This window comes from Ovis aries, chromosome 7 (genome assembly GCF_016772045.2).
Source record: "Ovis aries strain OAR_USU_Benz2616 breed Rambouillet chromosome 7, ARS-UI_Ramb_v3.0, whole genome shotgun sequence".
NCBI lineage: Eukaryota > Metazoa > Chordata > Mammalia > Artiodactyla > Bovidae > Ovis > Ovis aries.
Genome location: NC_056060.1, coordinates 80,079,411 through 80,094,996, shown reverse-complemented (window position 1 = coordinate 80,094,996; position 15,586 = coordinate 80,079,411). Strand labels below are relative to the sequence as shown.

The 15,586-nt window shown below is 39.5% G+C and overlaps 1 protein-coding gene across 3 annotated transcripts in view; it reads left to right on the top strand.

Moving 5' to 3' along the window:
* SYNJ2BP (synaptojanin 2 binding protein) overlaps window positions 1–13,994 on the top strand; it is a 37,243-nt gene extending 23,249 nt beyond the window's left edge. For 2 of the 3 annotated variants that reach the window (XM_042252701.1, XM_060418227.1), the window contains 2 exons: window positions 2,343–2,479; window positions 7,435–8,345. In XM_042252701.1, coding sequence (XP_042108635.1) covers window positions 2,343–2,479; window positions 7,435–7,563 — 266 coding nt within the window. In that variant the 3' untranslated portion in view covers window positions 7,564–8,345. Of the gene's footprint in view, window positions 1–2,342; window positions 2,480–7,434; window positions 8,346–11,390 lie in introns of those variants that run through there. The other variant, XM_042252700.2, reaches the window with a different exon arrangement.
* The last annotated feature ends 1,592 nt before the right edge of the window (window positions 13,995–15,586 follow it).

The window sequence follows — 15,586 nt, the reverse complement described above, 5'->3', positions numbered from 1 at the left end:
AAGCTCCACCTACCTTTCCATCTGATCTGAACTGCCTCCCGCGCCTTTCCAGTACCATCTACCCACTATGATAAAAATTAGGATTTTTCTGAGAGAAACCATTTAATAACTTAAAAGTTTTATAATCACCCTTTAAAGAAGTTGAAGTAGTCATCTTCCAGTGGAAGTTCTTTGTATTATGTATCCTTTTCATTCTCTAGCTGCAGATACTCTGTACAGGAGGTAGGCTATTTCAATTAGACATTTCCTGCTGCTGCTTTCTTTGGCCATGTGTTTCCTTAAATCATAGATTGATTCGCTAGTACGTATGTTAATCATAGATTGATTCGCTAGTGCGTATGTTAATACGATGAGGTTCACTTAGGCTTTCATCTCATCCCTCTAAGTATCTGTGTTCTGTTGAAACCAGTAGTAGGCTAGTGATTATGGCTGTATTTTTCCAGTTGTGCTGCCAGATAAATGTTTTTCATATCTGTTTTATGTGTTTCCTGATATATGTGTTTCCTATCTCTTTTCTCTTTGCACTGTGTCTTTGAATTCTACAGCACCGGATGTAAAGAAGGCCCTCTTTTCTTTCTTTTCTTTTTATTGCATAGATAAAAAGTGGCTTTTCTCTATTGCATAGATAGAAACCGTATAACAGTAGTTTTGTAAATGAAGCCCTTCCCACAACTTATTGTTTGATCCTTGGAAATAGTACCTTGGTAGTCATTTTCTTTTTCTTTTTTTAAATTCAATTTTATTTTATTGTGGTAAGAACACTTAAATGAGGTCTACTATCCACAGTTTCTTAAATATCTAATAAGGCTGTTGTTATCTGTAGGCACAGTGTTGTACATCATATTTCCAGAACTTCCATCTTGCAAAACTGAAACTTTATACCTGTTTAAAATAATCACTCACTGACGTGAAGAATAGAATGGTGGTTGCCAGGGGCTAGGAAGAGCAGGAAATGGGTAGTTGCTAATTAATAGGTTGTTAGTTATCTATAGTAAATAAGACACAGGTTCTGGGATGATCCTCTGGAGGAGGGCATGGCAACCCACTCCAGTGTTCTTGCCTGGAGAATCCCATGGACAGAGGAGCCTGGTGGGTACAGTCCATAGAGTTGTGAAGAGTCAGACACGACTGAAGCAACTTAACACACATACACACACAGTGAATAAAGACTAACACACAGTGATAGTCACTATACCCAAGGATGTAGTTGTTTGCACTTGAGGCATAAAAGGAAAGAAGAATGAATTTGTTGGTTTAGTCCTGTCATGAACTGTCATCAGTTACCTTTTTCTGCCACCACCTCAATTCAAAATAGAAAAAAATAAATGAACTCCCAAGGCCATTTTTTCCAAAGCACCACCATACACAAACTCTTCTGAAGGCTGGGAGAAATATACAGGGGAAGGTTTGTTTAAGAATCTCCCTCTCAATAAGGAACAGTTCATTTGCCAACTAGTTAAAAGCATTGCTTCTTCTAAGCAGAAAAGTCAATATTTTGGATCCTCCAAATGCTACCAACAGAATCTAAATCAAATATGAGCAGCACATCTTAGAATTGCCTTAATTGCCTATGGTCTGCAAAGCTGACCACTAAGTGCTAAAGAATCCAAATGTGAAATACTTAGTCTTGGGAGCCTGGGAGAATGGCTCCTAATTCTTTTGTTTATTGGTTGGGAGAAGTGCTTTGAGGGTAGAGAGATGTCATAAAGGCAAGAAAGAGCTGAGAGCCAAGAGGCCTGGGTTCCTGCCCTGATTCTGCTCTCAGGGGTGGGGGTCGGAGGACTGAGGCTGTCATGGCTTTCAGGAAGCAGTGTAAACTGATGAAGACAAATACATTCTGTGCAACGATGCATCTTGCGAGCTCCACAGTGGCTCTGCAGGCAGCTAGGCTGGGGAGAGGCTGAGCTAAAGTTGAGCAGGGTGCTTTCCTGCAGGGCTTCTCAGAGCCTTCCCTGTCATTATAATGACAGGTGATATTTATTAACCACTTACTCTGAGCCATCACAGTGCTGATGACTTTGAAAAAAAATTTTTTTTTCTTTTTGTATTCAACTAACCATGTTGATCACTGTGTTTGTATTTTTAGCCCTGGCTGGTCTGACTGAGTAACTCTGGGTGCTCTTGACCTCTGTTAGTGATACTAATCACTGACCTTGCCCACTACTAGCCACCAGCTACATCTGGTGTAGTCTGGACTTCCCCACCCCGCTTACCCCCCACCACCACTCCCTAACCCCTACCCTTGCCACAAGGCTTTCCTTTCTCTTTCTCCTTATCTTCTTTAACCTCTTTCCGCCTTCTTCACCCCTATCTCCTTTACAACTCCTCCATGATTTTCTTAGGGCTGGGCTTCAACATCGTCGGTGGGACAGATCAGCAGTATGTCTCCGACGACAGTGGCATCTTCGTCAGCCGCATCAAAGAGAACGGGGCTGCAGCCCTGGATGGGCGGCTCCAGGAGGGTGATAAGATCCTCTCGGTGAGAACTGGCTTCCGCCTCCTTCACTGTCCTTGGCTCCTTAGTCACTAGTGACTAACCCCAAACCCTTCCTTGGGAAGATTCCTGCCTGCCTTTTTGGATCTGGAAATACAGTAATTCCCTCACAGACGAATGTGTTCCAGTCTGAGAGCAAGTTCATAAGGCTGATTTGTTCCTAAGTCCAACAAAGTGAGTCTCAGTACCCAGCTAACACAATGGCTACATAGTACTGTACTATAATAGGTTTATAATACTTTTCACACAAATAATGCTTTGAAAACAGAAAATGAAACATTTTAAATCTTACAGTCCAGTACCTTGAAAAGTAGAGGAGTACAACAGCTGGCATACAGGGGCTGACAGTGAGTGAACAGGCAAGCAGAGTTATTGGAGGAGCGAGAGGAGGTGGGAGATGATAGAGCTGAAGGGTGCTCAGCTAAAGGAGATGGAGGGCAAGCTGCAGTTTCATCAGGCCTTTCATGACTGGACATTCGAACACATACTGGCATCTTTAAACATTCGTATGTAGGGGACTTACTGTATCCAGATTGCAGAGTTTGGTAAGAGGGACCTTGAACAGTTATCTTTTCCAACTCTGCCATAGAGCATGGAGGATAGTACGTCATGCAATGGAGAAGGCAAATTAAATCCAGAATATGAGGGATTGGTGTGTGGGAAAGGGTCTTAAAACTCACATTTTTTGTTGTTCTTTTATTATACTTTATTACTTCCTTTTGTTGATTAAACACTAAAGTGAGTCTTCCTTTACTTCAAAATTGGAGACAAAAGAAGGTAGAAATTGTATCCTTTTAGACTCAAAGACCTTTTTAAACTGATTATTTAGAGGAAATTTGGAATGCAGTCTGATTTGGTTATCTGTCCACCATGCTCCCACTTCACCCTGCTGATGTCTCTAAGAGGGCATTGACTACATGGTTACCATTGATTTTATTATTTTCTGGAAGTTCCTCAAGGGCTCAGACTACATTTTTTTAACCATTTATATTCTAGCACAGTGTTTAATATATATTTAACAAATTAACAAGTTAAGAAATTTAAGAACACCTGGAAAGGTTGGCTGATCTAGACTATAAATAATAGCATCATGGATGGTAATACCCCATTTTAATCCTTCTCACTGATTGTTTTGCCTCTTTACTGTCTCCTAGGCCCTGTTTATTAATCTGTGAGATAAAGACAATAATAATCTACCTAAGTTTAGAAGCAGGTTATTTCTTATTTCTCCTAGGAAAAAGACATTCTGAAAATATGAAGTCAACTTGAGTGATGTGTTAAGGAAAACTTGAGAATGGGTTGTTAAGATTAAAGTGTAGCATGTAGTTGGAGACTATGCAGTGTAATATTTTGACACATGACAGCATTCTCTTCAAAATACTGGGAACTAGGCTTCATGGTGAAGAGGGACCTGGAAAAAGTAGGGTTAAGAAGAGAGTCATTATTCAAAGGCTTTGGTTAAAGATAAATCATTGAAAAATGAGAATAATTTAAAGGTTTTGAGCATTCTATGCCAAGCAGTATACTGAGAACTTTAAACTTAGTATTATAGCAACCCTACGAGGTGGGTATAATTGTTATGCGTATTTTGCAGCTAAGGAAGCTTAGTGAGGTCAGCTCGCCCAAGGTCATATAACTAGTAGATGGCAGAGGACTTGGTCTGCAAATTGGGAACCTCTACTTTTAACCCATATACTCTATTGTCTCCTAAAAGATAAATGAGGAGCTGGGGTTCTTTATCCTAAAGAGAAAGTTGCATGCTGAATTAGTAGAGTTTATGTATGGTTTTACATAATAACTGAAATTAGTCTTTTCTGTTAAGGGTTATATGATAGAACAAAAGGACATACACCTCAATGTGAGAGAATTTATTAGACCTGAGCCAAGATAAAGGAGCCTTTTGTATGTGAACCATCACCTCAGAAAAGAAATTACTGGAAGGCCACTCAAGTGTTTTTAAAAGATATGATAGGAGATAAATATCAACGAAGAGAAAAGTAGATGTCTAAAACCCTCAGCTCAATTGTCTTTAAAATTTATAGCAGAGAACTTGACTTTATCAAAATATAGAAAATTTATTATAAAGATCTTTTGCAAGATATAAAACATTGCGACTATATATAAGACATATTCCTAAGAATGATTCAAGTTTATGTTCTGGCCAGATAAGGAAGAGGTATGTAAAAGAAGGGAAGAGAAAATGCCAGGCAAACAGAAGGCAAAAATATAAGACAGTATTCTTACCTGGGAAATTCCATGGATAGAGGAGCCTGGTAGGCTGTAGTGCATGGGGTCACAAAGAGTTGGGACATGACTTAGCAACTGAGCACCCAGGGTATCTCACTATTGTTGGGCTTCCCTGGTGGCTCAGTGTAGAAGCTGCCTGCCAGCACAGGAGATGTGGGTTCAGTCCCTGCGTCGAGAAGATCCCCTGGAGAAAAAATGGCAACCCACTCCAGTGTTCTTGCCTGGGAAATCCCATGGACAGGGGAGCCTGGTGGGCTACAGTCCATGGGGTCGCAAAAGAGTCAGCGACTAACCACAGCAACAGCCCTCTTCCCTCCTTCACCACACCTCAGGGAATGCAGTCACCCTCACCACAGGGCCCTTCTTATTCTTTGCCTTCATCATAAGACAGATACTGAGAGAAATAGAGAAGACCGAAGAAAAGACGGAGCTTATACAAGAGGAAAAGGCCAGCCTGCTCTGTTTATCTAGGGCTACATTCTTTGTCTCCAGTTCCCCTTCTAAGAGTGTGCTGCAAAATTTAAATTCTAGATCCCGTTTCTTAAGAAACACTGCCTCACCATCCTGTTCCCTCTGTATCCTTAAGTGTACTTGTTAGGCGTTAACCATTAAATGGTTCCACCTGTTCTTGAGCTTGCTTTATCTCTTTGATGTACTTAAGTGCTCATTTATAATTAACCTGGAGTCTCTATAAAATGATGCTGAATTATTTATTGGCCTGTATTCCCATTTGTTCTTTAAGGGCTTCCATATTTTCCTCACATGGTTATTTTTCCATGTTGTAAAATTTGCTCCGACTATATCTGGTGCTAGGTAATCAGACTAAGAATATGTCCTTTCTTTAGTATATATTCATTTTTGGTAACTAATAGAAGTATCGTTAAATGACCTAGATTTCATGTGAGTAATTACTATTAGTTTAAAGCTTCCCTGGTGGCTCAGATGGTAAAGAATCTGCCTGCAGTGCAGGAGACGAGTTTGATCCCTGAGTCAGGAAGATCCCCTGGAGAAGGGAATGGCTACCCACTCCAGTATTCTTGCCTGGAGAATTCCATGGACAGAGGAGCCTAGCAGGCTACTGCCATGTGGTCACAAAGAGTCGGACATGACTGAGCAACTAACACTTTCACTTTTCACGTAGGAGATCAGTTGGAAACTAGAAACTCTCATCCAGTCAGTTACAGAGACATTGAAATATGCAGGATCCTTTAGACAGAGTACCTCTAAGGAAAAGTCCCTTGTTTTCTCATCTCTTTTAGCACCATGTACGCCTGTAGCTGGCACAGAGGAAGCATCTAGTAAGCTAGTTGCTCTGTGAATGAAGCTCTGTCACCTAGGAGCTTATAGCAAATGCAGAATATTAGGAATGAATTATAACATAACTGACTTTTTTGGTTTGACTTTATTAATTGGAACTAGATAATCTTTTTTTTTTCCTTTAATGAAAAAAGAGGATCCCTCCCCCCAAATTGTAATTCATTTTAAGATTTGGGGGAAGAATTAAATTATCCAGAGTATAATCTGATATCAATGCTTATACTAAATTGAACCCATTCTTTCTCTGTATCTTACACATCTGCATTTATATCATCCTATAGTTAGCACTCCAGTAACTCTTACATTATCCTAAATGTTAGATTATCTTAATGCCATCCAAAATTATTAATCATCCAAGAAGGCTTATTTTAACTCAGTTTACTCCTTTTCTAAGGCAGGAAATGGGAAACTCATTTTTAAATACTGATAATAGCCATAGTCAAAGCAAAAAATCATATGACTTCCCTTCGGTTAACTAGAATACCACAATCTTAACACTGACCATTCAGTTAACAAAATTTTCTAGCATGTTGCAAATCTATCATATCTCAAGTTTAATACAACTTACAGTACCATGAGTTAAGGAAACTGAAGTAACAAGTTTAGCAGTATTCTAAGATTTCTCAGTTGAATAGCTCTTGGTAGTAAAATTGAGGTCCAAGGACCATCTGCCCATCACCTGGGAGTTTATTACAAATGCAGAGTCTCAGGAAACAGCCTGTGGATAAATTTTGAGAAACACAGCTATAGGCAAGTGTTTTTCAAATATTTCAAATTATGACCTGTAATGGGAAATGCACGCACACACACATAAGCGAAGTTAAACAAAATAAAACCTATCTCTTCTGTATATGATGCATTTTGATATGTTGTGTTTTCTAATTTCACTTATTTAAAATTATTTCTCATATTTAAAATTAAATTCTAATCTTGACCCACTGGATTGACTTCACTATCTTTTGTAATGGGTCAACAAACCTGCCTTTGGAAAATCACTACTCCAGTAAATGGAAAATCATTGATGGAGTCTAGATGCATAGACTATGGATTGAGTAGGGTAAGTAGACTGGGTGTGGAGAAAGCTTCAAGCAATTTAGGTTAAAGCTAACTCAAACTTCAGAATCACCAGATTACTAGAATAGGGCCTAATAAATTGCACTTTTAACAAATCTCCAAGTTAATGCTGCTGGTCCTGAGACCATTCTTTGCGAACCTTTGGTTTATATTATTAGGTTGGTACAAAAGTAACTGCAGTTTCAAACCATGAATTTTCAATCATTATAACTAGGATCAAACACACCTTTATTAATCAAAATAGAAACTGTTACAATCAACACATTTTTGCCAATGAGAAATACGTTTTTTTATTCCTGTAGGGTAAAGATCTATACTTGGGATTCGATGAACTCTTGGAAAGCATTTTCTGCCTCGGCTGGTTGTGGAAGCGTTTTGCCTGCAAAAAATTGTTGAGATACTTAAAGGGTAGTCAGTTGGCGAGAGGTTAGGTGAATATGGCCCATGAGGCAAAACTTCGTAGTCCAGTTCGTTCAACTTTTACAGCATTGGTTATGTGATGGGCAGTTGGACATTGTCATGGAGAAGAATTGGGCCTATTCTGTTGACCGATGCCAGAGTCAGGCATTGCAGTTTTCAGCACATCTCTCAACTTGCTGTACATACTTCTCAGATGTAACGGTTGCACCAGGATCAGACGGGCCTCAGACTACCAAACAGTGACTGTGACCTTTTTTTCGTGCAAGTTTGGCTTTGGGAAGTACTTTGGCGCTTCTTCTCAGTTCAACCGCTGAGCTGGTCATCGCCAGTTGTCATATAAAATCCACTTTTCATCACATGTCACAGTCCGAGAAATGGTTTGTTTTGTTGCATATAATAAGAGAAGACAACACTTCAAAAATGACATTTTTTTTGTTTTGTTTTTTGGTCAGCTCATGAGGCACCCACTTATCAAGCTTTTTCATCTTTCCAAAATACTTCAAATGCTGAATGACCTTGAATGGTCGATGTTGAGTTCTAGGACAACTTCTTGTGTCGTTGTAAGAGGATCAGCTTTTATGATTGCTTTCAGATGGTTGTTATCAACTTTCAACAGCCAGCCACTGCACTTCCATCTTCAAGGTTCTCGTCTCCTTTGCAAAACTTCTTGAACCACCACTGCACTGTACGTTCATCAGCAGTTCCTGGGCCAAATGTGTTGCTGATGTTGGAAGTTGTATCCACGGCTTTATGACCCATTTTGAACTCAAATAAAAAAATTTTTTGAATTTGCTGTTTGTCTAACATCAATCATTTCTATAGTCTAAAATAAATATAAAATAAACAGTAAGTAGTAAGTCACTATTAAAAGAACATAAAGCAGGAAATGCACTTTAAATGATGTAGAGCATAACCATATTTCTTTAAGAATGTATCCCAATATCAAATGGCAAATTTCCACGGTGCACAATTACTTTTGCACCAGCCTAATAGGATTGCAATAGAGTGGATTCCACATATATTTAGGATGAAAATCTGCAGCACTTGGAAGTTAGTCTGTATGAGCTGGATCTGTAAAACACTTGGAGGTAAATATTAGAAAGCAAATTCAGCTTTAGAGTAGAGAGATGTATACTTTTCAAGAGAGAAAGAATCAGTTTTATGGAGCTGTTTTACCTCCCACATACTTAGGCAAAGGATGAGAAATGATTCTTTAAAAATGAAATTGCCTTTGCATTTCTAAAAGGCTTAGCAATTAGAGTAACTGACCTCTTAGAATACCTTTAGAAAACTAAGAGGGTTGAAAGGTATCATTGGCCTGTGCTCTTCTTTTGTCTGATGTCACCCAGTGTCTTTCTTCCCTGTTGTCAAAAGGAAGCGCATGTGACGACCAAGATTACACTTGCCTTCCTAGCAACAAGTGCTAAAGGAACTTCCTGAAGCAAGGAAGATACCAGAAACTTAAAACAACCCTTTACATATATAGTTTTGATACAGAACTGTATCAAAACTTCATGGGAACAGCAAACTCTAGAACTATAGTAGATAAAGACACATACACACTCTCACACAAGAGAAAAAGAAAAAGCAATCTAAGCACAACACTAAAGATGGTCATCAAACCACAGGAGGAGAGAACAAGAGAGGAATGAAGAAGAAAGACCTACAAAAAAGGGCCTCCTTTGTGTCTCAGTGGTATTTAATTTACCTGCCAGTGCAGGAGACACAGGTTCGAGCCCTGGTCCAGGAAGATCCCACATGTGTTGGAACAACTAAGCCCATGCGTCACAACTATTGACCCTGTGCCCTGGAGCCTGGGAGCCAAAACTCCTGAGCCCATGCTCCTGCTGCTCAGTAGCTTAAGTGGCGTCTGACTCTCTGCAACCCCAGGCATTGTAGCCAGCCAGCCTCTTCTGTGCATGGGCTTTTTCAGGCAAAAATACTGGAGTGGGTTGCCATTTCCTCCTCTGGGGGATCTTCCTGACCCAGGGATTGAATCTGCATCTCGTGCGTCTCCTGTACTGCAGGCGGATTCTTTACTGCTGAGCCACTGGGGAAGCCCTGGCACCACAACCTCTGAAGCCCTCACACCCTAGAGCCTGTGCTCCACAACGAGAGAAGCCCTCACGCTGCAGCTAGAGAGCACCCCACGCAGCAATGAGACCCAGCACAGCCAAAAAAAAGGAGAAAGCAGCACTAAGAGGATATTAAGAACCCTTAAGGGGAAAGGAAAGAAAATGGAGAGAATGTTTGTCATAAGTTCTCAGTATTCTCAAAAAAGATAAGACAGGGATCTGCTGAGAAAAGAGATGGAATTGGAGTTTGATGGTAGGAAAGGTCTTGGGAACAGCTACCCACTGCGTATGTATTAGGGAGTTGAGAAGGATTGTAGTTGAGATGAGAAGAATAGTAAAGGTACAGCAGAAGCCAGCTTGCATGGGTCTGTGGTGGAAAACGTGACTGTGTATCTTTCTCTCGGAATATTGAGCTCACTGATGACAAGGAAAAGAAATGCAGTGTGTTGCCCAGGACTGGAAAGATGGTAGAAGATCCTGGTGATAAGGGATTCCAGTCATTTTCCAAATGCCTTTTTGAAATAGTACAAACTCCTAGATGTGTAAAAAGGCATTGATGAGAATGAAGAGGAGATTTTCAGAGGTATAGGAAATATGGAGAAAGTAGATTTTTTATCTTTTTTTTTTTTAAGTTTGAGATATTGGAGCTGAAGCATGCCTGATGTTGAAGTGGAAGGCTTATGCCGTTGGTGACTAGAATGGAATAGAGCTGGAACCCTTCAGTGTGGACAGTTAATAAGGCCAGAGTGATGATGGAGTTATTCAGCAAGAATATTGACAGGGAAAAGACTGGAGGGATAGTTCTGAACCTCTTGGAGAAGGGAAACCGTGACAAGGAAGATGAGAAGGTTGAATAAGTAAATGACTTGAGCTTCAGCAGAGGAAAGAATAGCTGGTGAGTGAGGGTGGAAGAGGAGGAGTGCAGAAGGAGCAGTAAGAGGCAAGAGCACCTTAGTATTCCTTCCCAGATATAAAACCCTTAGCCCTCGCTTCTACAGTTACTATGACTTTGGGTAAATTACCTAACCTTGCTAAGCTTCAGTTTTATTTTTAATTTTAGTTTTTAATCGCTGAAAACAAGATAAAAATAATGTCTACCTCATAGGATTGTGATTACTCAATGAGTAATGTATGAAAGCATGTAGAACAGAACCTACCAAATATATTAGATGTTCTTGCTACCATTGCCAGGTATGAAAGCTATGGAGATTTTACATAAAGTGGGCTACACTGTATCCCTTGAGTACAGCATAGACTAGGTATCGCTTGTGGCCAGTGTCACTCCTGACACTGAGAAGTGTTGATAGCAGAGCCCTTCGCCTCTCTTACCTTTAGGTGGTAGGACTCAGCTTCACCAAAACATTTTTAGTAGTTTGTATCATCACAGAAATATGTTTTTTTAGTAAATTTAAGGAGGATAGTGAAAATTGTTCAGAATAGAACAAAAGCAATAGCAGAGGCTAGTTGATTTATACCACATCAAACTAAATTGTGGGAGAGCTTCCTAGAGTTACATTTCTAGAGCTGAAGCTGGTCTGGCCATGCCAGGGATTAAAAATATAAAGGGTATAGAGTGGTAACCTGGAAGACCTGTAGCTTTGAAATGAAAAAGTTACTCTGAGTTCTAAGTTAACTTTACCCCTTCTCCTAGCCCTTGGAATTGTCTCTGTTTTTAAATCTGTGGTCATATGTAAGTAAATCTTTTGACTTATGAGAGTTCACATTCTGTATCTTTCACTACTTTTCCTTGCTGTTTTTGACAGGTCAACGGCCAAGACCTAAAGAACCTGCTGCACCAGGATGCTGTGGACCTCTTCCGTAATGCAGGCTATGCTGTGTCCCTGAGAGTGCAGCACAGGGTAGGTGTCGTTTGCCGTCACCGGGTTTTTGTGACATTGTTGTGAATTAATTATGTGGTGTAATCTTCAGTAGTGTGTTTGGCTTTTTTCCTTCCCCTCTCATTCTTTTGAAGAGATTATCTGTGCATAGGCAAGGGTGTTCTGAGACTTCTCCTAATCATTAAAGGAAATTCTTAACTACATTTGCAACCCAGTAGCTTCAAGATAATATGCCCTAAAGATAAAGCTTGACAGCCAAATTAAAATAAATCGGGAAGAATATAACCAGGCCAATTTTATTTCTTGGTAGAGGAAACATATGTCTTCCCTTGAACATTTTTATTTATGAAACTCTTAAGTGACAGAGGTGGTGGGTTTTTTGATATCCACTATGTGCTTTTCCCTATCATCATCTTAAACGCTTTTCTTATCATCGTGGGGATCCTCTTGACCAAAGCCCTCATGCTCAAAGGGGAGCTCTAGGAGAAAAGAAATGAGATTCAGAATTTGATGAAGACAGCTACCTATCCCTAAGTCCTCTCCTTAGTTCCTAGTGTTTTATCATTTGCATGATAAGAAGAAAAGCCTGAGTGGGCATAATCCTCCTGTAGCATGAAGGACTTTGGAATGCACTTATAACACAGGTTCACTGTGTCTTTAAAGTTGCTCACTCTTAAATTGATGCTGTCTTTGCCTCACCCAACTCCTGAGTGAGGCTTCAGAGACTGAAGAATTCAACAGGAGATAGTGAAAGAAGTGTAAATGGCACAAGGCATGAAGGATCTGAGAAAACAGCCAGGGTTGCAAGCAGAATCTGGGTGTGATGGATTAGGAAACCAGGTCAATAGGAGACGTTAGTATTCAGCTGCTTCTGCCTTGGCCCTTCTATGTTTCTAAAGTATGGGAGAAAGTATTGATATGCAACAGATAAAGGCAAGCAAATATAGGCATACACTCTAATATGATTAGAGTTAATTTTGAAGGCATGTGAGTTCATTTTTTAAGGAAACATCCATAAATAACTCCAAACAAAACAGATTGTTCTGGTCAAGGAATTGGCCTATAAAAGCCATGTCTTTCTATTGAGCATGTTCTCTCAGGACATCTCATCTGGAAATGAATGAAAGCTATAGGGGGGATATAAGATAGAAAAGGTAGTTTTTTCAGTCTTTTCTTTCAGATTGAGGGGTCAGAGTTTCATGGACTAATGAGATTAAATCTAACTAAAACAAGACGGCTTCACAATTACTAAGTTATCTATTACCAGTTAATACTAATCTAATTTGAAAAGATACATGCCCCCAGCATTCATAGCAGTGCTGTTTACGATAGCCAAGACATAGAAGCAACCTAAGTGTCCAGTGACAGATGACTAGATAAAGAAGATATGGGGTATGTTTGTATTGATAATGGACTATTACTCAGCCATAAAGAATAAAATATTGCCATTTGCAGCAACATGAATAGACCTAGAGATTATCATATTAAGTGAAATAAATCAGAGAAAAACAAATACTGTATCATATCACTTATATGTGAAGTCTAAAAAAAATGAGGCAAATGAACTTATTTATGAAACAGAAATAGACTCACAAACATAGAAAAAAATTTAGGGTTACCAAGAGGGATAGTGGAGGCAGGGGAAGAGATAAATTAGGAGTTTCAGATTAACATATATATACTATTATATATAAAGTAAATAATAAGAACCTTCTGTATAACCCAGGGAGCTCTATTTGGTATCTTGTAGTAACCTATGATGGAAAAGAATCTGAAAAAGAATATGTATATACTGAATCACTTTGCTGAAACTAACACAGCATTATAAATTAACTGTACTTCAATTTTTTTTAATGATTTTTTTTTTAAAGTTGATGTTAAGAGAGGCTACCTTTTACAAGATTGACTGAAATGAAGAAAAATTACCAGCCTCAAAAGGGAATGTTTTGGCAATGGAAAATTACAACTGTTAGGATCTGAAATTTTTTAACTTATTTACGTTTGAATCTTTTACCTCCATTCCATATAAGTTTCACCTTTGTCTTTGCCCAGAATTACAGAATGGGGGATGAAGGACAGGACCCCATCTTCAGAAGGAGTAGGTACCTTTCAGGAATTGGGAAGTATTTCTAAATAATGGCATTGCGCCTGTCCCATTGCTCAGATCTGCTGTTATTACACGCTGACTACTGATAAATCTTTCTCGATGAACGTTTCTAGAAAGATGGACACCCCTGCCCTTGCCCAGTAATTTCCAGGCTTCCTTCCATAGGATCAGTAGGCTTCATTTCATATCTTCATTTTCCTGGTACGGTATACATATAGTTTAGTGGACAGTGCAGAAGAGGTTATCTGACTTAACCTTGGGTCCCTTTAGGTCAGTAGCACAGCAAGGTTAAATGCCTTCCCATCAGACTGACTTTGTTTCCCAAGAATCGGTGACATTGATGCATCAATTCCGGATAGAGAGAGGACACCTTGTGTTTGGTAGTGCTTAGGGTGCACAGCTTTGAGTGATGCAGATGACTGAAAACTTGACAGGTATAACTCAGTGCTTCTTGCTACAATCCTCCAGTTGCCTAGGTAGAACCGCCACAGCTATTCCAGTCTTCAGTAGGCATTAACAGCTGTTTTTCTTTTTCCTAAAAGGTTTTAAGCACTGGTATATGGATGCCTTATGGAGAATTAAAGAAGTGGAAAGCAACTCCGGTTTCTAGGTTTGCTAAGGAAGGGAATAGAAAAGTGTTTTGTTTAGGGGCTCTGGAAAACTGTTTTGGTTTTATGTTAAAGGATCAACTGGAATGACTGTAGTCAGAGCTATGAGGCCAAACCAACCCAGTGAAAACACTCAGGCCATCTACCAGTCTTTCCTGTTTCTGTTAACAGGCAAAACTCTGAGGGCACTAATGAGGTGGGAACCCTCCTGTTCTTGTGGTATTGAAGGTTGATTTTTAAAGCACTCATGAGAGCTGAACCAAGGCTAATTTTCTGGCTTAAAGAAAATCATTTCCATCCTCCATGTATACTTGGCAGGCTATAGGCTTTACATAATCTTGGCAGCAAGAGTATGAAAACTTTCCCTCAGGACTCAAGAAGTCAGTTGTGTCCAATTTTTAGCATGGATAATCTGATAAGAATTTTACAAATGTCTGTTGGACATCAGGTTTGTTACAACTTTTACAAAGAAGCAAAATACATAGCCTCCATCCTGAAGGGTTTTTGTTTTTGTTCCATTTGGGAAGAGAACACTTTTACACATAAAATAGTATACAGTTACCTCCATAGACAGGGCAATGCAAGTTAGGGCCAAATTTATATTGTAAACAACGAAAGGGGATGGTTACTGAGAATTGAGGCACTTGAGAAAGTTCTATGGTGGAAGAGGTCAAGTTAAGGACCCTTGAGTTCACAGTCTAGTTAAGAGAATTCTTAAATAGGTGAGAAGATAAAAGTATATCATAAGGTTAAGTAATAGTTGAGAACAGTAATAAAAGAAATGGCACTATTCAGAATTCGGTGCAGCAACAAAGACGTGCACTTTTTTTTTTTTTTTTAAGGAATTCAGAAAAAGAAAGCTGTTGATGGCATCAGGCCAGAGTGGAAAGAGAAGGCTTTTAAAACTAAAAATCTCAGTTAAGACTTTGCCTCTGGGTCACCTATTGGTAGAAGAAACTTTCTGTAAACGATCCTGAGGATTTCTGCCTTCAGACCTGAGCAGTTTAATACCTCTGAGACTCAACTTAGACAACTGCATTCATAGATTCCATGGAGAAACCCTCACAGTATTCCACTTCTCGCCTCAGCCAGCCCCACTGTGGAGGCGCAACCTCGGGTGCCCTTCCTGTATAGGGAGGAATGTACAGCAGCTTCTGCAGTGGGCCTGCTTTCCTCCCAGGATTCCTCTCAAGGTTTGAACATTAACTCCTGAAAGGACCTTGAGACATACAACAGGAAGCAAGTGGCAAGCAGGATGGAAAGCTATTTCATCTTTTGTGTGTTGGTATATGTAAATAAAAACACCTATCACATCATGGGTAGAAGTTTTGCTTTGATAATAGGGATTCTGATACACTTTAATAATTCAGGTTTTCTCTGGAATTGTATTCAAAAGTCAATAGTGA